Raw genomic sequence first — 27,477 nt, 5'->3', positions numbered from 1 at the left:
AAAATATATACGAACCTTCCCACCGCAGCTGCAAAATCAGCATACGATAACAGGTCAGTATTTATGACATTAAAACAAATTTTTTAAATAAAATTCATTTTAATTATTAAATACTTACCTGTTATCGGTAAGTCCCACCTCCCACCCCGCTATTCGATTAATATTTTTGTATATATATTGAAAGAATATTGAGGGTTGGTTACCGATTTTTGGCTAGGTTGCATTGCACTATGTTTAACCTGGCCTGTATTACGGTATTGAGGTGGCGGATTCCCAGTTAAAATTCCGGATGAGTTATTTCCCCTTGGAAAGTATAAGCATACGATAACAGGTAAGTATTTAATAATTAAAATGAATTTTATTTAAAAAATTTGTTTTGAATTATCTCCCCTTTTATATAATTTTAAAGTAAATTTTTGTCCGGAGCATAACTCTAAATCTACTGAAGGGATTTACTTGAAACTTAAAGATGGCAAGTAGGAGAAGTGCAGTGACTAAGAACCATAACTCTACCTTAGTGTTTGAATTATATCCCTTTATTTAATATCAAAGTTTATTCTTGTCCGGAGCATAATGAATTATCTCCCTTTATTTGTTTTCACAGATTTTATTCTACTCTCTAAAACAAATGTTGTCATACAAGCAAACACGTTTAGGCGGGAACTTGGCACGACTGTGCCAAGCTCTTGTTTAGATTATCTATTTCACAGAAGTCTGAATGAACCTGAAGATGTAATTTTATATATATTAGATGTAAGAAAAGGGATTCTTTTACTTGAGGTGTTTAAAATGGTGGTATTCAATTTTATTCTTGTATTTCATATTTGTATTTTTTCCTCAAACAAGGATAATAGAATTAAGATGTGTAGTCGCCACTTTGTCCGATTTGATTTTAATGAAACTTTAAATGCAGCATCCTCGGATTTTGATGAAACTTGAAATAATTATCTCTTTATGGTGAACTTGGGCAATTTTTGAGGGTCATTCCAGTTGAATAATTTTTCAGGGAGTTATTGCCATTTGATTATTGGTGATCTGAATTTAGTGAAACTTTAAATGAACTTTCCTTTTTTGGATGGACATCCACATAGTGTAAGGTTGATTATATCAGTCTGCAGACATCCACATAGTGTAAGGTTGATTATATCAGTCTGCAGACATCCACATAGTGTAAGGTTGATTATATCAGTCTGCAGACATCCACATAGTGTAAGGTTGATTATATCAGTCTGCAGACATCCACATAGTGTAAGGTTGATTATATCAGTCTGCAGACATCCACATAGTGTAAGGTTGATTATATCAGTCTGCAGACATCCACATAGTGTAAGGTTGATTATATCAGTCTGCAGACATCCACATAGTGTAAGGTTGATTATATCAGTCTGCAGACATCCACATAGTGTAAGGTTGATTATATCAGTCTGCAGACATCCACATAGTGTAAGGTTGATTATATCAGTCTGCAGACATCCACATAGTGTAAGGTTGATTATATCAGTCTGCAGACATCCACATAGTGTAAGGTTGATTATATCAGTCTGCAGACATCCACATAGTGTAAGGTTGATTATATCAGTCTGCACAGGCTTATTAGGGATGACACTTTCACCTTAACTAGACTGTTGTTAAGCAGAGACATTCTTTTCAATGAAAAATACCATCAAAGCGGAAATTTGTGTTCCTGATAAGCCTGTGAAGACTGCACAGGCTCTTCTGAGACACTAATTTATGCACATGCATTAAGCCCTTTTTATTAATCTTTATGCTATAGTCCATGTGACCGCCCTCGTGTGATAGAGTGTCTGCGAGGTAAGGAGGTGGTGCACATAGCAGCAGGGGGCGCTCACAGCGCCTGTATCACCTCCACGGGAGAGCTGTACACCTGGGGCAAGGGTCGCTATGGGCGACTGGGACACGGCGACAGTGAGGACCAGTCCAGACCCAAACTGGTATGCCTCGCATCAGAAAAGTCTCATACAGATCTGTTGGCAGATTATGTTGTTTATCTTGTGATCAGATTTTGGAATCAATTGTTTCATTTTTAGCTCGGCTGTTTTCGGAGAAAACCCGAGGTATTGTAATAGCCAGCTCGTTGTCTGCCGTCCGCCGGCGTCGTGCTAAAACCTTTACATCGGCTCTAAAATCAAAGTGCTTCAACTAACAACTTTGAAACTTCATATGTCGCTGCACCTTGATTTCTACACGCCACACCTATTTTGGGGTAACTAGGTCAAATGTCAAGGTCACTGTGACCTCTAAAACAACAAAAAATCTGACAAGCTTTCATTTATTAAAAAATGCACCCGCAGCCGAGCGTTTGCACCTGTTATATGGTGCTCTTGTTTTAGTATACCACCACAAGCTAAAATTGTTAGAGAGGATATAGAAGTAAGCTGTCATTAAAAAAATAACTTACTGATTATATTAGCATTTTCGTGTTCATATGAAGTAACATTTATTGTGATTAACTATTTAAAACCAACATTTAATGTATTTTTAATGAAATATTTGTACATGAATTTTAATTACAGGTAGAATAATAAGAAATTATGTGTTGTGCAACATGGTACAAAACATGTCAAGTATGACTTAGGTTACAAACCACTAAATCTTGAAATAGTTATGGCCCCTCACAGTCTTCGAAAGTGTTAGCTAGGTTTATTTACTGTACATTTATATTGTTGTTCAGGTTGAAGCCCTGAAGGACCAAAAGGTGTTAGATGTGGCCTGTGGCAGTGGGGATGCTCAGACTCTCTGTATCACCGAGACCGACTGTGTTTGGTCCTGGGGAGATGGAGACTACGGGAAACTAGGTAACACTGGAATAGCTTGAGCTCAGACTCTCTGTATCACCGAGACCGACTGTGTTTGGTCCTGGGGAGATGGAGACTACGGGAAACTAGTTGATCTGTTCACAGTGGTATTGTAGAAACACTGTTTGTTAGTTGGCTAATTTAACTTGGCAAGTTAATAATATCACACACAACCTAGTCTTTTGTTATCCCCCGCCATAGGCCAAGGGATATTGTTTTGGCGTTGTCCGTCCATCCGTTCGTCTTTCCGTCCGTCTGTCCTGAGCCATATCTTGGAAGTGCTTTGGCAGATTTCATTTAAACTTGGTATGAGTATATATGTGGATTAGAAGATGATGCATGCCAAATGGCATTGTACACCATCTGTTTATAACAGAGTTATGGCCCTTTTTATCTTGAAAAAATGCTTTTTTGAGTGTCCAATATAATACTTTTGTGTCCAGAAGCATATTGGAAGGGGGGTATCAATTCAACGAATTTGCTTATTCATGACACATTAACACCAGTATCTTGATTAGAACATTACATCCTTATAAAACATTGAAGGGTAAAATAATCAGGCTAGGAGATGGTGTGACTTCCTCTTGTTTCATTTTTAAAATGGTTGTGTAGATGACAAAATATTATGAGACCTAGTACTCCTTGTTTAACCCTTTCTCACTCAGAGGCAAAGTGAAAATGGCTATGTGCAAACAGCATAAAACCAGAACAGTCTTGTGAGTAACTCGCAGTCTGTTCAGGTTTTATGACGTTTGCTGCATAGGGTTGGAAATTAAGCCTTTAAAAAACTTGAATCTAGTAAGAAAGGTCTTTAATTAAATTTAACTTTCTAAGGGACTACAAACACGTCAAAATACGTATCTAAGTGGGAAAATGTTAAAATGTACATGTTAATGCTATGTGTTTTACATGCACTTAGTTCTAGTGACGGGGGCAATAATACATTTGCCTTGCTTTGTGAAAAGGGGGTTTAATGCATGTGCTAAAAGTGTCATCCCTAATCAGGGACCACACTTTCCGCTTTTACAATACTATTTGTTTAAAGAAAGTCTCTTCTTAGCAAAAATCAAGTTTAAGTCAAAAGTGTTGTCCCTCATTAGCCTGTGCAGACTGCACAGGCTTATCTGCGACAACACCTTATGCACCTGCATTTACCCATAGCCCAAATCTGTTCTCTCTCACAGGTCCTATAGTACACATGTTTGATCATGCTACCCTCTCTCCCAGGTCGTGGTGGCAGTGATGGTGTGAAGGTGCCCTTCAAGATCGACTCCCTACAGGAGCTGGGGGTGATGAAGGTGGAGTGTGGATCACAGTTCTCTGTGGCCCTTACCAAGTCTGGGGCTGTCTACACTTGGTAAGATGGTGCCTAGAATGCTTTTGAACTTATTTAAGGACCTCTGGCTTTTTGTGTATGTGTCTCATAGATAAACCATTTACAGGTTTTACAGTTCTTACAATAGCTTTTTCATTTTTTGACTCCATTCATCAATTTGTCAACCATTACTTCAATTTTACAGTAAGTGTGTTACTATTTGTCAAACAATCTGTCAAAAATTTCTTTAGAGAACATTTGGTAGATTGGTTGACTACAAATGCACAGATAGCCGCTTTAATTCCTGGCATTAGTAATAAAAAAATTTCTAAAGCCATTCTTTACCAATGCATTATTGAAGTAGGACAGTTGTCAATGACTGGGAAAAGTATGTGCATTCTTAACTGATTAACAAACATGTCCAGGAAAAGTGTGGGTGGCTCAAATGACTGAAATACTGTTAAAAAGGGCATATAAACAAAAGAAAATAACATGACATTCATGGTTTTCTGGTGCTTGCCCCAGGGGTAAAGGAGACTACCACAGACTGGGTCACGGCACAGACGACCATGTGCGTCGCCCGAGACGAGTGTCTGCCCTGCAAGGCAAGAAGGTCATCGACATAGCATGTGGCTCCCTGCACTGTGTGGCCTGTACAGACACAGGTGAGGTCTTCTCATGGGGAGATAACGACGAAGGGCAGCTTGGAGACAGCACTACCAACGCCATTCAGCGACCACGGCCGGTCACAGCCCTACAGGGTAATCTATTCTATATAATGGGAACCTATTACATTGTCTTTTCTTTTTTGTGTGTTATAATTGTATTTATCTGCCATGCTAGTTACAGGTTGTTAGTTAATATCTTTTCATTCAAATGTTTAAAATTGAATCCTTGAAATCCTTTTCTTTATTTATTTTTAGTTGGCTAAAATCAGAATAAAATGTATGAAACTATTTACCTGTGCTGCTTTTTGAATATAGGAAGATATAAGTTATTCTGTACCCACATTTCCATCAATCCTCTGGTTTAAATTTGTAAGAATTGAAAAGGATTGAAAATACATATTAGGATATTTCTAAACATGAACATATAATAAATTATGGTTATTATTAATAATCCACACTCCCAGGCAAGAAGATTAACAGAGTGGCCTGTGGTTCAGCGCACAGTCTGGCATGGTCTACCAACAAACCAGTCAGCGCTGGTAAGTTGCCCACGGTGATCCCTATGGAGTACAACCACCTGCAGTCCATTGCCATAACGACGCTGCGTAACAGACTGGTCCTCCTGCACCACTTCTCGGATCTGTTCTGTTCTTCGGTTTCCATGTTTGACCTGCAAGAGTCTGGGCCGGAAAAAGACAAGTGGGAGATGACCAGTGGACTGGACAAGCTGCGAGGGGTCATCGTGTCAAACTCTAAGGTGAGCTTAAACCTTTTTGCTCAGACTTTATTGCATGGAAAGCCTAATGCTTATTGAAACACGTTAAGTGCATTTTATGGGTAGAACTGGTACTTGGTGTTTTGGGGGCGAGATCTAAAGAATGCTCCCACAGCGGGGATCAAACCCCAGACTTCCCCCTTCCTAGGCAGACACCATTTCCAATTCTCCGACACACCATCTCTAAGGTAAATGCTTTAAAACTTAGATAGGCAATTTAATGCATTTTAAGTCCCTCAGAAAATCAAATTAAATTTAATACCTTTCTTAATATATTTAAGTTTTGTGCTGGTCACTGCCTGTGAGCCAGAAACTAAAACCTTGTGCCCCAGTTTTTTTTATTGCTATCTGAGGCCTTGCGGAACATACTGCCAAATTAAAATTGGCAGATAAGCAGTATGAATTGTGATTGCTTGAGTTCCATGTGTCAAGCAATTTTTATTTGGCAGACATATACATTGTAATTTCAAAGCATTTGTTGAAGAAACAGATGGTAACTTGTTTTATTTTGTGCTTTTTTAAAAATCAATACTGATATGGATGCACAATCTGCCTAGAGTACCAATATGTACACCTGCTTAACCCTTTCCCCTATAAGAACCGAAGTGAAAATGACTTTTGCAACCAACATAAAACTAGAACAGCCTGCGAGTGACTCACAGTCTTTTCAGGTGTTATTCTGTTTGCTGCTGATCAGTATCTTAGGGTTGGAAATGAAGCCTTTAAAACTTGAATCTAGTGAGAAAGGACTTAAATTAAATTTAGCTATCTAAGGGACTACAACTGCGTAAAAATACCCAACATGCAGATTAATTTTTATGATGCACAAAGTAACATTGTTGTACCCTTCAACATTTGAAACAGAATTCAATAACAATACAGATGTATAAATACTCTTTAATTGTGCATGATCTATTAAAAAGTGAAAAGCTGTCATAAACCCATTAATGTGGGTAATGGATTTTCCGAGCCTGACATGTGTTCCAAATCTTGCCACTTAATAACTCTATTTTACCATATAACAACAGGAAACAGCCTTCAGAAAGGTTGTTCAGGCCACCATGGTGAGAGACAAGCAGCACGGTCCTGTCCTGGAGCTCAACCGTATCCAGGTGAAGCGCGCACGGGCCAAGGGAGGTCTGGCCGGACCAGAGGGCATCAAGTCAGTCTTCGGTCAGATGTCACAGCATATTGGGGTGTTTGGCACAGACTCCTTGATGCTTCCACACAGGGTCTGGAAAGTCAAGTTTGTTGGTAAGTCATTTTGTTGAATGATATCTGTAGTGTAAATTTCTCAATGGGACAAATTAGATGCATTCTGGGAACATTGGACTGGACGCATGTGCAGACTGTATAGGCTTATCCTGGATGACATTTAATGCATATGCATTTAGCCCAGTATTCCCAGGATGCCGATCAAATGGGACTACACTCATTATCTTATTGCTATATTTGGAATAATTGTGTTTTTACTCAAGATTTATAAATATAAGTAATGAATACAATATTTAACCAGCTGTCATTAAATTTATTTGTTTCCATTTTTAAAAATCTGTGCAGCAATTCATGCATCTGATAATACAAGTGTGTATTTAAATATCTTGAACAAAAAAGCTAAGGGTGGATAAATATTTTTGTAACAATAATTTAAAGTCTAAAATAATGATAATAATAATAAGACCTTGAATTTTTAATCAGTTGAAAACCATATTTGAGAGAGAGTTGGTATTCCTTTTGATAGATTGTTGAACACATATATTTAGATTGGATCCTTTTTTTGACTCTTAAACAATTGCATCAATGCCCTTGATGAGAGCTGTAAAATGCTCCAAAAAAAGGACAGCAAACCATAACATTCTTTATTCCCAACTTACCACATTTGTGTCTCCAGGCGAGAGTGTGGATGACTGCGGTGGTGGCTACAGTGAGAGTATCGCTGAGATGTGTGACGAGCTTCAGAACGGTTCCCTGTCCATACTGATAGTCACGCCTAATGGCCGTGATGAGTCGGGGGCCAATAGGGATTGCTACCTCCTCAACCCCATGCTGTCCTCACCACTGCATCAGAACATGTTCAAGTTCCTAGGTATTGTATTAGCGTTGCTCTAGGGGGAACTTGTGCTTAATGCTTGAGTGTAAAGTGTCACAGGCTTTACACCTACACTTGACGTTCTTTTAGAAGTGATTTCCATCAAAGCGCCATGCAACATGCATACAGATCAGAATTAGCAGAACAAGGCTCATAAATAATGATTGCTTTGTATATCTGGATATTCACTTTGAACAATTGACCTACAAATTGATCAGATTTTGTTTTGAATACCTGAATTTTGTTCCTGAATGTGTTGATTTGACGATAGGACTTAATTACATTAAATAATTTTCCTTCCCTAACATCTCCTGCCTCCTACACATGCACTTTTTTCTGTTCCCCAGTAATGTGGATAGGTACAGCTATCCACACTGGAAGTCATGTTGCCTACCTCCATTACTTTCACCGTAATAATGTTCCGCAGGAATGTTTTTTAGGGTACATCTCTGTTTTACGGTACAGCTTTCTGTATGGGAAGTAAAATCTTCCTCTTCCACATACACTTTTGTTCTGTTGATGTTGATTGGGATATTGTTCTGTTCCCCAGGGATGTTGATTGGTATATTGTTCTGTTTCCCCAGGGATGTTGATTGGTATATTGTCCTGTTCCCCAGGGATGTTGATTGGTATATTTTTCTGTTCCCTAGGTGTGTTGATTTGTTTATTGTTCTTCTTCCCCAGGGATGTTGATTGATATATTGTTCTGTTCCCTAGTAATGTTGATTGGTATATTGTTGTTCTTCCCCTAGGTATGTTGATTGGTATATTGTCCTGTTCCTTAGGGATGTTGATCAGTATATTGTTCTGTTCCTCAGGTATGTTGATTGGTATATGGTTCTGTTCCCCAGGGATGTTGATTGGAATATTGTTCTGTTTCCCCAGGGATGTTGATTGGGATATTGTTCTGTTCCCCAGGGATGTTGATTGGTATATTGTTCTGTTTCCCCAGGGATGTTGATTGGGATATTGTTCTGTTCCCCAGGTATGTTGATTGGTATATTTGTATGTTCCCCAAGGGATGTTGATTGGTATATTGCTCTGTTCCCCAGGGATGTTGACTGGTATATTGTTCTTTTCCCTAGGTATGTTGATTGGTATATTGTTCTGTTCCCCAGGGATGTTGATTGGTATATTATTATTCTTCCCTATGGATGTTGATTGATATATTGTTCTGTTCCCTAGGTATCTTGATTTTTACCTCGGCTGTTTTTGGAGAAAAACCGAGGTATTGTCATAGCCACCTCGTCATGTCGTCAGCTGTCCGCGGGAGTCGTGCTAAAACCTTAACATTGGCTTTAAAATCAAAAAGCTTCCACCTACAACTTTGAAACATCATATATAGATGCAACTTAATGAGTTCTACATGCCACACCCATTTTTGGGTCGCTAGGCCAAAGGTCAAGGTCACTATGACCTATAAAAAAAATGCTGACAAGCTTTCATTTGTTCAAAAATGCACCCGCAGCCGAACGTTGGCACCCGTTATGCGGTGCTCGTGTTATATTGTTTTTTTCCCCAGGGATGTTGATTGGTAAATTGTTCTGTTACCCCAGGTATGTTGATCGGCATAGCTATCCGTACTGGTAGCCCCCTGAGCATCACGTTGGCAGAGACGGTGTGGAAACAGCTGGCTGGTATGCCTCTCACCATCAGTGACCTCACAGAGATTGACAAGGACTTTGTGCCTGGTGAGTAGGCAACCTTTGTCATTTATATGTGTGTTTGCAAGATAATAATTACTGGTATTGAGAAAATTTGGGATGTCATTGAAGATTTAAGTTCTTCATTCAGAGATTCATTTGTAAGTGTCTTACAGTTAAAACACCATAAACCCTTGGCTAGATTAATGAGACTTGTTAATATATTGAATAGAGGTAAGTCTTTCAACAGACTTGGTCTAGTTTTGTAACTGTCTTTTTCAAATCACATCTCAAAGCTAGAAAAGTCTCCCTTAAATGATATCCTACTTTTCCCTAGTAGTCATATTTTTAGTTACAGAACTTCTTACTTACCCTTTTTAGTGTGATAGATGGTCAGTAAATAAATATTTGGTAAGAGTGCAGATCAAGTCCAATATACATTTTCTACCCTGTATTAAACTGTGCAGGGTCAGTAAGAAGCTGAGTAACGAACTATCTGGTACCCTTCAGTCTTCATAATCAACATAATAACAGGAGGAAAGTTTGCTATTTTGTAGTGTGAAACATCATCTTGCGTTCATCACAATAGTCTTTTAATACTATTAACCTAACATGAAAAGCTATCAATCTTATACGGAAAACTACACAGTCAGCATGTGACCTAGCCGAGTCCATTAACCCTTTTCCGCTTAGAAGCAGAGGGAAAATTGCTATCTGTAACCAGCATAAAACCAGAACGTAAATCGCAGTCTTTTCAGGCAGTATGCTGTTTATTTGTCATCAGTATCTTATGGTTGGAAATTAAGCCTTTAAAACATTAATCAATTAAGAGAAGCCTTAAATGCCATTTGATTTTCTAAGGGACTACAAATGCTTCAGAATACATATCTTGTGTGGTAAAGGGGTAAAAACAATTATTCTTTACAAGGCAATATAAGAGCACTTATGGTCACTGGGTCTGTTGCTATGATTACTGGGCTCATTACAGGTCTGATGTGTATCAAGGAGATGTTAGAGCCAGATCTGATCCACGCAGACATGCCCTTTAGTATCCCCAGCTCCACCGGCCAGGAGATCCACCTCAGTAACAACCACAACAAGATCACTGTAACCAACCGGTCCGAGTACATACGCTTGGCCATGGAGTACAGGTGAGTGTAGTGCAACCTCAGTAACTACAACAAGATTACCGTCACCAACCTGTCCGAGTACATACGTCTGGCCATGGAGTACAGGTCAGTGTGCATACTGGGCAGTTTACCTGGCCTCAAGTGCTACCCAATCAGAGGCAAATATTTGTATGCGGCCCTCCCCCATTGAAGAGGGTGGCATATAGCAGTAGCACCTTACATCTGCTTTAGTGTCAGTTGTCTGTTCTTAGCCGTAACTTTGGCCTATATTTATGGATTTTAAATAACTTGGCACTAATCTGTAGCATATTGGACAACGCCTTGTATGTAATATCACCTTAAAACAAACAGCTCATGACAACTCGGGAAGATATTTCTCCTTCTCCTTACCTAAAGGTCAAGGTCAAACATTGAGGTATTGAGTTGCCTATGGATGGCCAAAAAAATAGTCATTATATGTATATCATTGATTTTTGTTTTCCCAATCTGGAATAAAAGTACAGGTAGTGGTCCAATTTGAAAAAAGTGTGTAAAATCCAGAAATTGAGAAAATGTGCGTCTTTAAATCTTCAAGTTTGGAATTTGGCTCTTTTTAAATCCTTAGTACTTTAAAGCACATATATTTTTTTACAGGCATGCCAAAAGGACCATTGTATCTACAGATGGAATAATATAAAAAATATCTAACAAAGAACAGTTAGTTGATATTGCTACTTTTCTTTCACATTACCATCAAGTTTTAATAATGCAAACAGCAAGGTTATAACTAGACATATTTTTTTGATCATGTTACAATTGTAGTTCACCTATCATATTGTATATGTTGTATGTGTCAGACTGGAAGAGTTTGATGAACAAGTGTGCTGGGTGCGGGAGGGCATCAGCAAGGTGATACCTGTCCCTCTGCTGTCCCTCTTCACTGGACTGGAGCTGGAAACCATGGTAACTACTTGTTTTGTTACATGTACTGGAAAACTCTTGTAACACTTGTTTGACTTGTTTGGTTAATGCAGCAGGCAAATAAAAATGGCAATTGTCTGTATATGTTATTTAAATAAATGGCATTTCTGCAAACTATTCAGGAGAATTTTACTAAATAATGGTCCTTTACTAGATAATTGTAAGTATTTTGTTTCCAACCATTTGTTTTAGTTAAAGTGCCATGTGTAAGAAACTATGTAAACACTTCACACCAATAAAGTACAATAACTCTTATAAATACCTCTAGGAGCAACTTTCCCTACTCCAATTGTGTAGCACCTAGACAATCCTTTTCATTTTTCAAGTTGTTGGCCTCTAAGGAAACTTGTTTTGAACTTATGTACATTATGTTCAATAATTAATATCATATCTTAAGAGTATTTAATACAAGCCCATAACCTTTCCCCCTCCAGGTGTGTGGCAGTCCAGACAATCTCATTACATGTTTTAACCCTTTCCCACTCAGAAGCAAAGTTAAAACTCGCAGTCTGTTAAGGTTTTATGCTGTTTGCTGCTCATCAGTATCTAAGCCTTAAAAACTTGCATCTAGTAAGAAAGGTCTTTAATTCAATTTACTGGTAACTTTTTAAGGGACTACAAATACGTCAAAATGCGTATCTAAGTGGTAAGGGGTTAAGTCCTTGTCATCTAAGATGATCTTACATACACTGTGTCATGAATACAAGCCCAGCTTCTTTCCCCACTGCAGGTGTGTGGCAGTCCAGATATTCCCCTGACCCTGCTCAAGTCTGTGGCCACATACAAGGGTGTGGATGTGGGGGCCCCGCTCGTGCAGTGGTTCTGGGAGGTCATGGAGGAACTCTCAAATACAGAGAGGTCCCTCTTCCTGAGGTTTGTCTGGGGTCGCACTCGCCTGCCCAGGACCATCGCAGACTTCAGGGGACGTGATTTTGTGCTCCAGGTATGGGTTTGACTTTGTTGTTTGGCCTATATCCGATTCTTAACATAAACAGGCCATTTTTAGCTCATCTATTTTTTGAAAAAAAAATATGAGCTATTGTCATCACCTTGGCGTCGGCGTCGGCGTTGGCGTTGGCGTCGGCGTCCGGTTAAGTTTTGCGTTTAGGTCCACTTTTCTCAGTAAGTATCAATGCTATTGCATTCAAACTTGGTACACTTACTTACTATCATGAGGGGACTGGGCAGGCAAAGTTAGATAACTCTGGCATGCATTTTGACAGAATTATGTGCCCTTTTTATACTTAGAAAATTGACAATTTTGGTTAAGTTTTGTGTTTAGGTCCATTTTATTCCTTAAGCATCAAAGCTATTGCTTTCATACTTGCAACACTTACTAACTATCATAAGGGGACTGTGCAGGCAAAGTAATGTAACTCTGACTGGCATTTTGACAGAATTATGTGCCCTTTTTATACTTAGAAAATTGAAAATTTGATTAAGTTTTGTGTTTAGGTCCACTTTATTCCTACAGTATCAAAGCTATTGCTTTCATACTTGCAAGATTTATGAACTATCATAAGGGGACCGTGCAGGCAAAGTTATGTAACTCTGACTGGCATTTGGACGGAATTATGGGCCCTTTATACTTAGAAAATTGAAAATTTGGTTAAGATTTATGTTTTGGTCCACTTTACCCCTAAAGTATCATAGATATTGCTTTCATACTTGGAACACTCACAAACTATCATAAGGGTACAGTAAAAGGACAAGTTTTATAACTCTGGTTGTCATTGTTACGGAATTATGGCCCTTTTTTGACTTAGTAATTTTTAATATATGGTTAAATTTTGTGTTTCGATCCACTTTACTTCTTAAGTATCAAGGCTATTGCTTTCAAACTTCAAATTCTTACATGCTATCATGAGGTTACTGTACCTGGCAACTTGAATTTTACTTTGACCTTTGAATGACCTTGACTCTCAAGGTCAAATTATTAAATTTTGCTAAAATTGCCATAACTTCTTTATTTATGATTAGATTTGATTGATACTTTGATGAAACTACTCTTACCTGACATACCACAATAGACTCCACCCAAACCATCCCCCGTGCCCTCCCCCCCTCCCCCCCCCTCCCCCCCCCCCTCCCCCCTCCCCCCCCCCCCTATTTTTTTTTTTTTTTTTTTTTTTTTTTTTTTTTTTTTTTTTTTAAGATCATCTCACAAATAACCACCACACCCTCACACTATACCCCCCACCCCCCCCCCCCACCCCACCCCACCCCCCCCCCCCAATTTTTTTTTTTTTTTTTTTTTTTTTTTTTTTTAAGGTCATCTCACAAATTACCACCACACCCTCACACTATACCCCCCCCCCTCCCATTTTTTTTTTTTAAACTGTTATGTTTGAAATACCGTCCAACCATCGCACCCAAACCCCCCCCCCCCCCTCCCATCGCCCCCCCAACCCCCCCCCCCCCCCCCCCCCCCGATTTTTTTTTTTTTTTTTCGCTTTTTTGGAAGATAATGTAATAAATGTCCACAACCCCACACTATACACCCCTCTTCACTCCACTCCTCCCTCCTTTGTGATTGAAAATGAGAGTCCCTTCACCTTTAAAAAGAAAATAGATGAGCGGTCTGCACCCGCAAGGCGGTGCTCTTGTTTTTAAAGAAGTCAAACAAGTAAAACAAGGCCTTTATATTTTGTTGTCAGGCTTTCTCAAATTCACAGTCTGTGTGATGCTAATTTTGCTATGGCCCTCATTACTCAGCTAAGCAGAAAATAATTAAGTGCTACCCCCTCTTATGTGTTTAGGTGTGAATTTGTATATTAGCATGAAGAGGTATTATTTGGAATTAAATGTTTATAACATGAACCTAGCTGTTAGCTGTGAAAATATGGCATTAAAGGCTAGAGCTTTATGTGTCTCCAGAGTAACTTAAGCAAACAGGGACAAAACTTTAAGCCTCGATTTGATTTTTGCTATGTAGAGACGGAAAAATGTTTGTCCCAATTTGGCTGTGCGGACTGCACATGCATTAAACTATGTTTTCCTTGCCTAGGTGCTGGACAAGTACCACCCAGCAGACCACTTCCTGCCAGAGAGCTACACATGTTTCTTCCTACTGAAGATGCCGCGCTACTCCTGCAAGCCCGTCCTCAAGGAGAAGCTCAAGTACGCGATCCACTTCTGCAAGTCCATCGACACGGACGACTACGCGCGCGTTGCCCTCACCGGAGAGGAGGAGTCAACGCCCGAGGCCAGTGACGACTCTGATGATGACGCCCAGTCATATTCGGATGGAGAAATTTCGGATGGCAGCGTCTGAACAGCTTAACAAAATTATAGTTGATGCTTTAGATGCTATTAGAACGTGTTGGTTTTATTTACAGTTGTGTGCACAACTTTTTGAACAATTTCGAATGGTCAATCACCTATGTAGAACTAGTTTTAAATTTAATTTAGAAATATGGCAACAAAAGATGAAAATATGTTAGGTGTGCATGTGTTTGATAAGTAGCTTATTGTCATCTATGTCAAGCAGTGTTCACTGCTATATTCTGCATTGTGCCAGTTTTCTTTACTTACTATATGAATGTTATAAGCTTTGATGTGTTAACTGAATGTAAAAAGTTATTTTTTTATCATTTAATCAAGGACAATTGGTTTAGCCATGTTGTTTTGATCTAATGATGGTGTGTTTCTGAACATTAGCGGCTTCAGCTTGTTCTCTTATTTTCCGGTGCTGTCCTTTTGTTATATTTGTGGTTTTCTTTTAATTGTGATTGTGTACATGAAAAAGTAGTTCCTTACATTTGTTTTTCAAAAACTGTAATTGGGGCATTGATTGATTTTCTCATGTTGTAAGAGTTTTGTGATATGTTATTCTTCCAATAGTTTATGTAAATTATTTTTTAAGGTGCATTTTTATACCAAAGTTTATCAGTTGCACTTAAATAATTTTCATAATATATATTGCTGATAGTGAGATCATAATTGCTCTATTCCTATTTCAGTATTGAAACACATGTGTGAGTTTGATGAGCAACAAGCAGGGTTGGTATACACAAAACTCCTACGGGAAACCTAGTTGTACTTAAATGAACATTTCAAGTTGATGGTGTTGTAAAACATTTTTAGAACTCAATATGCAATAACCCTTTCCCACTCAGAAGCAAAGTGAAAATGGCTATGTGCTAAAAGGATAAAACCAGAACAGGATTTATGCTGTTTGCTGCTCATCAATATCGAACGGTTGGAAATGAAGCCTTTAAAACTTGAATCTAGTAAGAAAGGTTTTCAATTAAATTTAACTTTCTAAGGAACCACAAATGCGACAAAATACGTATCTAAATGGTTAAGGGTTAATCAAAGATTTGAGACAACTTTCATGAACTTAGGATCTGTCTTGAAGTCTATAATTCTCTAAATTAATTATGAGTTCTGCATGTGCCTAAAGTATAGTCAGATTCACCTGTACAGAAATCAAGGACAACACTTTCGGCTTCTATGGAATTCTTTCTTTAACTAGAAGTCACATCTAAATGAAAATTCAGTCAGGCAGAACGTGTTGTCTCTGATTAGCCTTGTGGGTATTGCTAATATGGCACGATATTCTTTTCATATGCGTTAAGCCCGGTTTTCCAATACTGCGGTTTGTATATGTATATATTGTAATGAGCTTTAAAATCATGTTCACTTGATCATATTGTATCCTACTGTTTTGTGAACCCTGTCTTTATTATTAATTTTGCTTTAGTGTGTGAATAGTTATTATTTATTCTGAATCTTTTTTTCAAATTGAAGAATAAACATTTTGATAAGTTCTGTGTATATGGTGTTCATATATACGTGTGAGTACATTGATTCAGTATATTTATGTAAGAAAGGTATATGAATGTGCTGAAGTTTTCCATTCTAAGCCATCACCACAAATTATATTGAATTTCCCATAATTATTCTAAGAGGTCATTTTTGTATCTTGTTTATTTGTACACTACATAATTTGGAAGCATACAAGAACAAAACCAAAGTATCTCCCATCATGTATGTATACTAAGCAGTCACAAATGGTTGCTTGAATGATATTTCAGAATTAATTGATGTTTTGAGCACAGTATTTTAACATTCCATTGCAAAGTTTATATTTATGGGCAAACTGCTTGCGGATTGGATATTTGAATCTTGTAGATATTTATACAAGCTTCTCATGGGGCAGTTAGAGTGAAGACCTGTAGCCATATTTTTGGATTTCAGGTTGTTAGCTGATACAATATTTTCGTGATAAACAATATTTCTGCTTTGCTTAGTGACATTCTTTTTGCCATGTTTTGTTTCGTTGAAGACATTATGCTGAATAAAGATCAATGTAAGCAGTTCAGGTTAGTACTGTGTTTATTTTAAATGGGCCGTGCTCTGTGCTAAAAGTGTTTAATGCATGTGCAGTCCCCACAGGCTAACCAGAGACGATACTCCCGCCTAAACTTGATTTTTGCAAAGAAGAGACTTTCTGAAAACAAAAAAAAATCTTAAAAGTGGAAAGCGTCGTCCCTGATTAGCCTGTGCGGATTGCACAGCTTAATCTGTGACGACACTACGCACATGCATTAAACCCCCCTTTTCACAGAGCACGGCTCAGATACATTGTTATAGTTTCAGCCTTTGAAGTGTTCATACCAGTAACATTTACAGGATCTGAATATTGTGAAGCATTTATCAGCAGCGTTCTAGGAAAACTTTGCAAATTGAATGTATGCCAAAAGTCTTTCAAGATTAGCGTGTGCAGACTGCACAAGCTAATCAGGGACGACAGTTTCCGCCTTGACTTTTTTTTCGTTTGGAAGAGACTTTCTTTAAACACAAAGTCCATAAAAGCATAATATCTAGTGTCTGATTGGCCTGTGTGGATTCCACGGGCAAATCTGGAACTATACTCTACGCACGTGCATGAAGACCAATTTTCCCCGAACGCCGCCCATTTAATACTCTACAGTGGTATACGTGTATTAAGACAATAACTTCTTGAGCTAAATATAACAGTTTAAATACAATGATCACTATAAGCCACATATCAAGATTTTTGTCACAAAAAGCGCAACAGATGGTTAATACTGTGTCTGACCGTAAAGCATAATTTGGATTCTTTTTTGTAATCGAAACGGCAACTAAAAAACTTGGCAATAAAGTTCGCCGCTAGATACGTGTGCTTTTCGAGATTATTTGCTGCGCATTCATGAGCTTGTGAAACCCACTGGCGCCAGAACTCGGAGTCGCAATGTTGATCACTCGTTCAATCCTAACCTTCTTACTAGTATTTCGCATGAGATTTTGTACCTATCTGTGGCGTACTATGTGCTTCACACCGGGCACTTTAATATGCACAATCATCCGCGGCATGTGACGTTTTCCGTATCTCGCATTGCTATACCTAACCAAACCTAAGTGTTCAGCGATTGAAATTTTCGTTTGGAAAATTCCGATATTTCTGTTTTCATGCAATTTATCTATCCATATTTCTTAACAATAAAAAAGCTATTTGATAATATTTTTTTCTTTTTCGAAATTGACAAAATTAGCTTCCCGAATTGTAATAACCATTACAATTCCTAAATGTTATCTTCATGAAAACGAGTTTTAGAGAAAGTATTTTTGTATGTTGTTTTTGTTTTATGAGCGTGAAGCCTTTGTCACATCCTAAACTACGCCTGACGCAGACATAGCGCACAATTTTGAGATAGCTCGGCAAACGCATGCATTTGGTGAAACTTTATTTTGAACGAAAGGGCTCCGTGAGACAGACGCACGCTCGTCTCATATGTGACGCTTGTTTGTGACTGGTGCGACTGCGTATAGTTTTTGGAGTAAATTCGTGTGTTTTTTTCGTTTTGACTAAAAAATTTTACCTCTTAAAAATAATGATTAAGGAAAACAATAAAAACATGCTGTCACCTTGTCCGTAAGAGTGTCGCGACTCACATGAACAAAGACTTGCAAGAAATACTGCCGCCTTATAGTTCAGGGGGAAAAACCTTTCCTATTCGATAAAAAAAATAGTAAACTTTGACTTTCGTACCAGCTCCCTCAATAATGTGTCCAACTGACCTCTCCCTTTAGTCCTTGGGCTCGCTTGAACAAGCCTACCAGTCAATGCTGCTAAATAAGAATCTTCTCCATGATATGTAAGCAATGTTAAAGCAAGAAGACGCGACCAACGTCTTTTTTTTGTAAACCTGCGTTTATCGACATTTTCTTGAATTGGTCGTTAGGTGTCTTAATAAGACAACGAGAACGTGCGAATCATGCAAGTATCACGCAAGTCCTCAACATCGTACGTTTGGTCTGCGGTATGCACAGGAGGTTGTTAATAAGAAATAATGAAAAATAAAATATTTAAAAAAAAACAAGACTGTTTTCCAAATGTTAGAAACATAAACAGATCTGCGGAATAAAGGAAATCAAATGGCGATTTCATTTGTGCATTCGAACAATTCCTTCTTCACGAAGCAGACGACTCGAGTCACAAAATTGAGATAAAAATGTACAATTTAGCCGCGCTCTATGGAAAAAAATATGAATTTATCTGCAAATCTAATATAAGCATGTGTAGTCTGCATATGCTAATCACGAACGACACTTTCCGCTTGTATGGATGTATTCGTTTGTAGGAAATTCTCTGCTTTACAAAAATCAAGTCTAGTCGGAAAGTGTAGTCCCTGATTAGCCTGGACAGACTTAATATGCTTACTGAGATGATCCTTTACGCTCTTTCATTAAGCTCGGTTTGCTTACTGAGATGATCCTTTACGCTCTTTCATTAAGCTCGGTTTGCTTACTGAGATGATCCTTTACTGCTTACTGAGATGATCCTTTACTGCTTACTGAGATGATCCTTTACTGTTTAGTGAGATGATCCTTTACTGCTTACTGAGATGATCCTTTACTGCTTACTGAGATGATCCTTTACTGCTTACTGAGATGATCCTTTACTGCTTACTGAGATGATCCTTTACTGCTTAGTGAGATGATCCTTTACTGCTTACTGAGATGATCCTTTACTGCTTACTGAGATGATCCTTTACTGCTTACTGAGATGATCCTTTACTGCTTACTGAGATGATCCTTTACTGCTTACTGAGATGATCCTTTACTGCTTACTGAGATGATCCTTTACGCTCTTTCATTAAGCTCGGTTTTCCTTGAGCGAGCTCATTAAAAAGATGAACAGAATCGCTGCAAACTGTTTAATGTGATTACAAAAAAAAAACACTAAAATATTAAACGTAATTATAAGACGCCAAACGCAGGCGTGTGCAGTTTCTTGATCACTTTATTGGATATTAAATTGAAAACAGTAATTTGGTGCATGTATTCATGTTTGCCTTCATGCACTCAAGTTGTAAAAAAAACCATCACGGACTAATATATTTTAGAGTTTATTACATGAATGATATTTATAATGAGTCAGTGATCCAGCCACTTCATAATCAACGAACATTTATAAACATCAAACAATTTAAACATAAGTAAGAAAGGAGCATATGATAAAAACTACAGCGCCGTTAAAATACATTATCCCATTTATGCCTTATGGACACTGCCATCCTTCTAAATTGGATCAATTCATTTCCAAAATTAGGGATGTCTAGTATATTTATTTCTATATTTATAATATTTCTTACAAAAATTCCTATAAGCAAACAGCGCAGACCCTGATGAGACGCCACGTGATATAGCGTCTCATCTGGGTCTACGCTGTTTGTCAAGGCCCTTTTTCTAGACACTAGGCATGAATGGGTTAAGTTTCAAGTGTAACACAGTGTTCTATTGTTCATTATATACATTGTAAATAAAAAGTTCATTTCTTTTGTTTCTACTGTTCGTGCGCATAATTCTATTCGCGCAACATATACAACATCATTAATTTAAAGTTCCTCAAAAAGTAGCTTACGTATCATCCAAGATGTGACTTTCATAGAATATCCTCAAGTAAATGTAATATAGTTAAATGAATGTAAGTGTAAGTGTGACCGGTTTAAATCAACACTTCATTTAACGTTTCTTCTATTACTTATCTGTATGTCAAGTTTGTCTAAATTTAACTGTTGTTTTTTGGTCATAATTTTTCAATCAACTCAGTTACGGTAAGTGGGGTGAATGTAGGTAGATTTTATGAAAGCAAATATGGACATTTTTTATCTAGAGAGCAGAAATGTTTTTCTCTTAAGAGTCGTGCTTTCAAACATGTACATGTCAATGGGTTTTGAAGTTAGGGCGCAATATCTTAACAACGTGAGTTGATAAAAACAGGTACCGGTAACCTGAGTGTAACACACATATTGATATATTATTTCGAAATGGTTATCGAAGTTCGAACTTTGGCTTTCTTTTTTTTAAACCGTCCATGTTCAGTCTGGTTGGTCTTCTCTGAAACTACATACCAACAGATAATCTGCATATATTAGCCGCTTCATGCGAAAATGGGTCTTATGCCACATGCGGCAAGTGAAGCTCCAGCCCAGCCTGCGCGTTATCGCAGTCTTGTATGGAGTAACACTGTCCGCTAAAGGGACCACGAGATGAAACGTTACTTTAATAGCGTACATAGCAGCTTCGGCGCAGGCTGCGCTACAGCGTCGCATGCGGCATAAGACCAATTTTCGCATGAAGCTTCTCACTAATATACATGCTTTGAACTTCTTTGGAATTATACTAGTATCAACCTTGAAAATAAATGTCTTTCTGTATTACATGTATAGATAAAATGACATTCCAGATACATGATCAGATGAGGAACTCTTATTAAAATTCGCAGGTGTTTTATTTATGGCAATAGACATTAAAGTGTTTTATTACCTAATGATTTAGCTTAAAAATAAATTATTTGATTTGGAATAATGCAAATGAAACATATTTCGAATCAATCAAATCGTACAGAATTGTATAATATACATCATTACAATGATACATATATTATATGCTACTCTATATATACAATGTTTATAGCAATAATAATATTACAAAGAAAAATGAGCTTGATTGGTCGAAATATGTGTTTTTGTAATTTTATACGGAAATGTCTCAGCATTGACCTTGTAATTATAGAATGCAGATTTAATTATCAATACTACTGAAAAAACAGGCGTCAGATAAAAATAAAGTATGTACATATGTTATCATTGTGTTCATAGTATCTATATGTCTATGTGTTCCTTGCTATAAATACATCTCGTTTATATTAACGCACAAATCATGTAACGCATAGCAGGTATGTCTATGTCAACATCCGGTTCATTGTATCTAAACTTAAAGATTAAATATCATGTTTAACATTACTTAAAATGTTTACATTTACAGAAGACCTGGTAAGATTATAGTTTAAAGAGCAGGAAAGAAAGAAGGAAGCTTTCAAGTGAATGCTTTCACGTGAAGTTACGCGATGTACCGTGTATCACCGGTTAAACAAACAAACGTATAAGTTATTTTTGTACGAGCGCTTTAAAGCTTTCCGACAAATAATGACGTATATAAATCAAACGAGGCAAATAAATCAACAAAATTAAAGTTTTTAAAAGAGCAGCCTGGCTATAAAGTTTTGCAGCAAATAAATCAAGGTAATAAATGCGCGACATATAACATCTATTTAGATACACTGAGGGTACTCGAAGACGAGCGTTAGGAGTACACCGGTGGAGGTTGGTATACGGCATCCCCGGGCGTGAAAAAGCTCGTGGTCTGGGTGCCCGAGGGTGGGGGAATAGGATACGGTGTGGCTGTCTCTCTGTACGCCGGTGGTGGGGGAAGGGGGTTGCTTCCAACCTGGCTGTAGGCGGGTGGTGGAGGCAGGTTGTACATCTGTGGAGGTTTGTCTGAAAACAGTACAATTTTACAGAGTCAACAGATCAACAGTGTGATAGCGATAAGCAGTATGATAGTGACCATCAAAATGCGTAGTTATTGTAGGGAGGTGAAGCTTACATTATGCACAGGCTCTTAAATAACTGATTGGCTCGCGTAGTAGTAATGAACATAAACGCGCATGGCCGAAGGGGAAATCCGTATATGTGCCTGATATACTGATGCAAAGATCTATAAAACTTGTTGTTTGACCTTATTGTGAAAATAGAGGATAAATGTATTTTTACTGGGCTTTCGTTGTATGAGCTAATTTGAAGGAATTTTCTATATTCATGACAAGTTTATGCACCACTTTTGCTACATACACACTTATGTAAAATTAAAACACGCTCTTACAAAAGTTATTGGCGTATCCTTGATGATTGAGCGGGTACGGCTGCGCGTGACTCGACCCAACAGTCGCCACATTCACGGTGCGCTGCTTCTTTGCCTTGACCTTGACACAGATCATGAACACGACCACGCCCAGCACGGACACAAAGATGATCCCGCCAATCACAGCGCCCGCTATCCAGCCCCAGTTCCTGGAAACAGAGACATTGGAGGTATACGTATAGCAAGGTGTAACACATATAAGTCGTGTTCTGTGAAAACGGGGCTAAATGTATGTGTGTAAAGTGTCACCCCAGATTAGCCTGTGCAGTCCGCACAGGCTTATCAGGGACGACACTTTCCGCTTGTATGGTATTTTTCGTTTAAAGGAAGTCTCTTCTACACGAAAATCCAGTTTAGGCGGAAAGTGTCGTCCCTGATTAGCCTGTGCGGACTGCACAGGCTAATCTGGGACGACACTTTACGCACATGCATTATGTCCAGTTTTTTAGAACGCGACTCATATGTTCAGAGTTTTTTGAAGACGCGCTTTATGCATGAGCGTAAAGTGTCGTTCCTGTGCGCAATACACAGGCTAATCAGGGAAATGCTCTCCGCTTTCATGGAATTTTTACTTCAACGGAAGTCTCTTCTAAACGAAAATTCAGTCTATGCCGAGAGCGTCGTCCCTGATAAGCATGTGTGGACTGAATTAAGCCCCGTTTTCCCAGAACCGCGCTCGTATGTGTGTTTGTCTTTCGTTACCACCAAATAACATCGATTTAGTCAGATAGTTTTTAATCATTCGTGACTTGTATACCCCTGGTTTCAGAGCATGCATTTAGATTTTTGCCCGAGTTCTTTACATGTGTGCAGTTGGTTACTTTGTCGCAGTGTGCTTGATCTTTTGAAACGTTATATTTTCTACCTTTCGCTTATAAAACGTTGAAAATGCTTTCTCGTTTAAATTATTATTTTATAAACACTTATTTATAAAAGCAATTTTTGTTCGTTCATAACGGTACAAAAATTAATGGCAAATTAACGTTAAAAAGTTATGTGTTTCCGCTTACCGAACCGAATCTACTTTTAGTGCTAAACTTGAACCCTGAACTCCTTTTGGTATCCCTTTTTCGCTAAATTATCTATTGAGTTTACGATCAGGCTTGCTATATTTGAATATATATTAATTAAATTGACTACAAACAAATTACCAGGGGTAACGAAAAACATAATGTTTAATTAATATTAGTTTTTATCAGAAAATTACACATGCATTAAAAACTTAAAGTATAACCGACATACGTATATTAGTTTGGCTATTTCTAATTACATTTTATGGTTTGGTCTATTTATTCGTGTGATGGCCTTTCTTCATATTGACACAGAATCTGACAGTTTTCAAACGAACGTAAACATAAACCAACTAGAGCTCTACGTTACAAATTTACCAATAAACCCACCCGATCACTTTGTCAGCTTTAATAAAGGCACAGAACTCAGAAATGTGCGGATCACGGTGCAAAAGGAAGACTTGCCAAGATACAATTTATAATGATGACCTATTTTAAGTTTCACTTTAGAAATGTGTTGTTATGAGGATAAACGGACCGATAGAGTGACTTTATGCGCGCTACCCCCCACCCCACACACACAAACACACGCACGCGCGCGCACACACACATCCATGAGAGGCTTTAAGAATAGCGTGGTCAGTTTGTGTAGGTTTTCCTAACCAGTATTTAGCAAACGTAACATGCTGCATTCAAAATCGTAAAGGCAATATAATTTTCTTGCCAGCACGTCATGGTAACTCACTGGCAGCAGTAGTCGCCGTATGTTGAGCAGCAGTAGCCGTCACAGTAACCGGTTGTGTATACGCCGTAGCTGTAGTAAGAGCACGTCTCTCCAGCAAACGTCTCACAGACTAAAATACAAGATATTTAGTAAACTGGCGTAAAGATCGCCTTGAACACACACCCGCAAAGTATCGCGTCTTTCTGATAGGGCGTTTTAAACTGAGTTTGCTTGGAAAGGGCGTTTTAATCTGAGTTTGCTTGGAAACATGCCGTCGTCTGTAGTTGACATTGTCCTCCTAAAACAGGTAACATTTTTTTGGCTGGTGGTGGGTGGGGAGGGGCGATTGTCCTAAGGCAATAATTTCGATCATAGGCTGGCTCGCTGTATAACCTTTGAGCAATATTTGGCTACCAGTGAAGTTATACCCACGTACATGAGTCAAGAAAAACAAACGAAGAAATTCCATGAGCGCTTTAACTACATGAAAGGACTTGCTCCCATTCTGACAAAATGACAATTTCTTACGTGCACGTTTGCTCCCAATACAAAAGCTTAAAGAACGACGTACACAATGGGGCGAAATAGCACTTAAAGCGCAGACACCTACTGAAAACACATTTTGGTTTCCACGGGTACCGGTAAACATCCTTTTAAATGGTTGATTTATAAATTAATTTGAAAACGCGGAACTTTTTAGTAGTTTGTTGTGTTTTAGTTTGTTTTCAATTCATTATATGATTGTATAAAATACCTTATAAATATTTAACAGTCTTAACGGCCAAGAGGATGAGGCGATAGCCTTTTTAATCCGCAAGTTTTCTGTTCAAATCCCAACTACCTTTTGTTCTTATATTCTTTGTTGCAAGTTAATTTGAGCATTAAGCCCTGGTGTTCAAATGTGTGGTTTTAATCACAACATTACAAAAACTATGTGAGCGAGTCCTTAAAATTGTTGTAAAAATTGTACCATATGGGTTCAGTACCTCGATATACTCAATGTACGTACGATAATATGTCATACATGTACTGCGTAGACTACAACTCGTTTTTGTATGATAAATAATAAATAGCTTTCTTAATGAAAGAGTTCACAAGCGTGAAATTGATAAACATTTGAATAGTTTCGGTAGTAAGCTTACATTTGAGTCGCGTTCTGCATGTGCGTAAAGTGGCGTCCCATATTAGCCTGTGCAGTCCGCACAGGCTAATCAGGGGCGACACTTTCCGCATAAATGGGATTTTTTCCTAAGTAAATACTTTATTTAAACGAAAAATGTCATAAAAGCGGAAAGTGTCGTCCCTGATTAGCCAGTGCGGACTGCACAGGCTAATCTGGGACGACACTTTACGCACATGCATTATGCCCAGTTTTCTCAGAACAAGACACATTTGTATTTTGCAATCGAATGTGCGTTTCATATTTGGCATGCGCTATCGCCCATAATTAGTTGTCGCTATGACGTGTTCGTGGATTGTCCAAGTTTACGAAATACACTAATTGCGGTAGATTATAAGTTAGGACGCGCTATGTATCCCTATATCCTTAACGACTAAGTTTGTTTGCACATTCTTACTACAATTATTTCGGCCATATTCCACACATATGTCGGGTGCCTCATATAAGATTTGCTGTCGTTCTTTACAAAGTGTGTGTGTGTGTGTGTGTGTGTGGGGGGGGGGGGGTCTTATTCCATAGAAAAGTACCCCAAAATATCGTTATAAAGTAAGCGATGAACTAAAAATTGTGGTATTTTCAACATTCGTTTTGGTCAAATATATGTGGACCTTAAGATTATTGAAAAGCACAATGCAGAAAACTATTTGAAAAATAGATAAAATGACTTCTTTTTACCTTAAAACTTAGTCATTTAAACTTGGCTATGTGAAGTTGTATTTCGTTGATAACAGAGTGACCCCCCCCCCCCTCCCAAAAAAGGAGGGGGAAATTATAATAAAATAACTAATAAATGAATAAATAAAATCGAAAAACAAAGAAGATAAATTGAAAAGACACAGAGAGAAAATTCCAACGTTCATTTTCTTATCCCCAAAATGTAAGAGCGTATCATGTATTATAATTTCCCCGAATTATGTAGTAAATATAAATTTGCGCTGGTATTTGAAACGAAAAATACCCGTACACAATTGTGTGACAAAAACACATCAAATAAACCAAAACTTGACATTCTCTCAAAGTCAACTTACCAAAACTGAAAACAAAGGCAATAAAAATCCACATATTTCGCGTGGTTAAATCCATATTTCACAATATATTCTATCGGTATGTTTTCTGGGTATATATAATAGTTGTTCGCTGTCTGTTTATTACTATGTATGGTATCGGCTTTATTTGGCTTATCTTGAAATACAATAAAGATCACACTGACTTGTGGGTTTGATGTAAAGAGTTTTTAAGATATTGATTTTAGATAGTTAAAAGGTAGATGTAATGGTGCTCTGTTATTGACACTTCGTTCTCGATCAAATTTGGTTTGAATAGACCGAACGCGGGCGGTCATTAATATATAGACATAACCGACTTAATGTCCGTAACTTGAGAAGTGTATATTCAGTACTGTCATTTTGGTCGAGCAAACGATCGTTAAATAATTATGGAACTTTAATAACCCATTTATGCATAGCGTCTAGAAAAAAAGGCCTTGGCAAACAGCGTAGGCACAGATGAGACGCCGCATCATGCGGCGTCTCATCAGGGTCTGCGCTGTTTGCTTAAATAATTTTCTGTAAGAAATATTCTAAATATAGAAATAAAAAATACTAAACATCCCTAATTTTGGAAATAAATTGATCCAATTTAGAAGGATGTGAGAGTCCACTATGCATAAATGGGTTAAACGGTGACTAAGACGGTGTTATAATTGCGCCGCGACGTACAATGTCGGTATAAGGTACACAATCGAAAATTGTAAGGGTAGGGGTTTCGTGTATTCGTCGTAAGAATCTAATGGATTGGCACATTATCAAAAGCATGCCACAGTTCTTTTAAATTATGCAGTTAACGTTTTAAGATTAACTTATGTGTTCATATATTCAGAGACCTGTGCCCGATTTAGTGCGTGGCAAGCAGGCAACTACTAGTATTGGGTCT

General features: G+C 38.0%; 2 protein-coding genes across 2 annotated transcripts in view; one reads left to right on the top strand and one right to left on the bottom strand.

Annotated features, from left to right (window-relative positions):
* Positions 1 to 16,720, top strand: part of LOC127876902 (E3 ubiquitin-protein ligase HERC2-like) — a 140,151-nt gene extending 123,431 nt beyond the window's left edge. The window contains exons 53-64 of the mRNA XM_052422408.1: positions 1,775 to 1,952; positions 2,693 to 2,816; positions 4,044 to 4,173; positions 4,657 to 4,892; positions 5,264 to 5,556; positions 6,603 to 6,828; positions 7,466 to 7,660; positions 9,220 to 9,354; positions 10,295 to 10,457; positions 11,273 to 11,378; positions 12,127 to 12,339; positions 14,404 to 16,720. Coding sequence (XP_052278368.1) covers positions 1,775 to 1,952; positions 2,693 to 2,816; positions 4,044 to 4,173; positions 4,657 to 4,892; positions 5,264 to 5,556; positions 6,603 to 6,828; positions 7,466 to 7,660; positions 9,220 to 9,354; positions 10,295 to 10,457; positions 11,273 to 11,378; positions 12,127 to 12,339; positions 14,404 to 14,670 — 2,266 coding nt within the window. The 3' untranslated portion in view covers positions 14,671 to 16,720. The remainder of the gene's footprint in view (positions 1 to 1,774; positions 1,953 to 2,692; positions 2,817 to 4,043; positions 4,174 to 4,656; positions 4,893 to 5,263; positions 5,557 to 6,602; positions 6,829 to 7,465; positions 7,661 to 9,219; positions 9,355 to 10,294; positions 10,458 to 11,272; positions 11,379 to 12,126; positions 12,340 to 14,403) is intronic.
* Positions 16,721 to 19,761: 3,041 nt separating this feature from the next.
* Positions 19,762 to 26,794, bottom strand: LOC127876920 (cysteine and tyrosine-rich protein 1-like). Its single transcript, XM_052422431.1, has 4 exons — positions 26,574 to 26,794; positions 24,387 to 24,495; positions 22,593 to 22,780; positions 19,762 to 22,207 (listed from the first exon to the last, which is right to left on the bottom strand). Exons 1-4 carry the CDS (start codon positions 26,626 to 26,628, stop codon positions 22,014 to 22,016), a joined length of 546 nt encoding a protein of 181 aa, XP_052278391.1. The 5' UTR covers positions 26,629 to 26,794; the 3' UTR covers positions 19,762 to 22,013.
* Positions 26,795 to 27,477: the final 683 nt, after the last annotated feature.

The sequence above is a fragment of the Dreissena polymorpha genome, chromosome 4 (assembly GCF_020536995.1).
Source record: "Dreissena polymorpha isolate Duluth1 chromosome 4, UMN_Dpol_1.0, whole genome shotgun sequence".
Classification (NCBI taxonomy): Eukaryota; Metazoa; Mollusca; class Bivalvia; order Myida; family Dreissenidae; genus Dreissena; species Dreissena polymorpha.
This window is presented reverse-complemented; position numbering and strand designations above follow the sequence as displayed.

Excerpts from the sequence above, each read along its gene's own strand:
- LOC127876920 (XM_052422431.1), bottom strand. The coding sequence starts at position 26,628 with ATGGATTTAACCACGCGAAATATGTGGATTTTTATTGCCTTTGTTTTC. Across the intron at positions 24,496-26,573 it reads TGCCTTTGTTTTCAGTTTTG|TCTGTGAGACGTTTGCTGGA; the intron begins GTAAGTTGACTT and ends CTTGTATTTTAG. Across the intron at positions 22,208-22,592 it reads AGGATACGCCAATAACTTTT|ACAAACCTCCACAGATGTAC; the intron begins GTAAGAGCGTGT and ends TACTGTTTTCAG.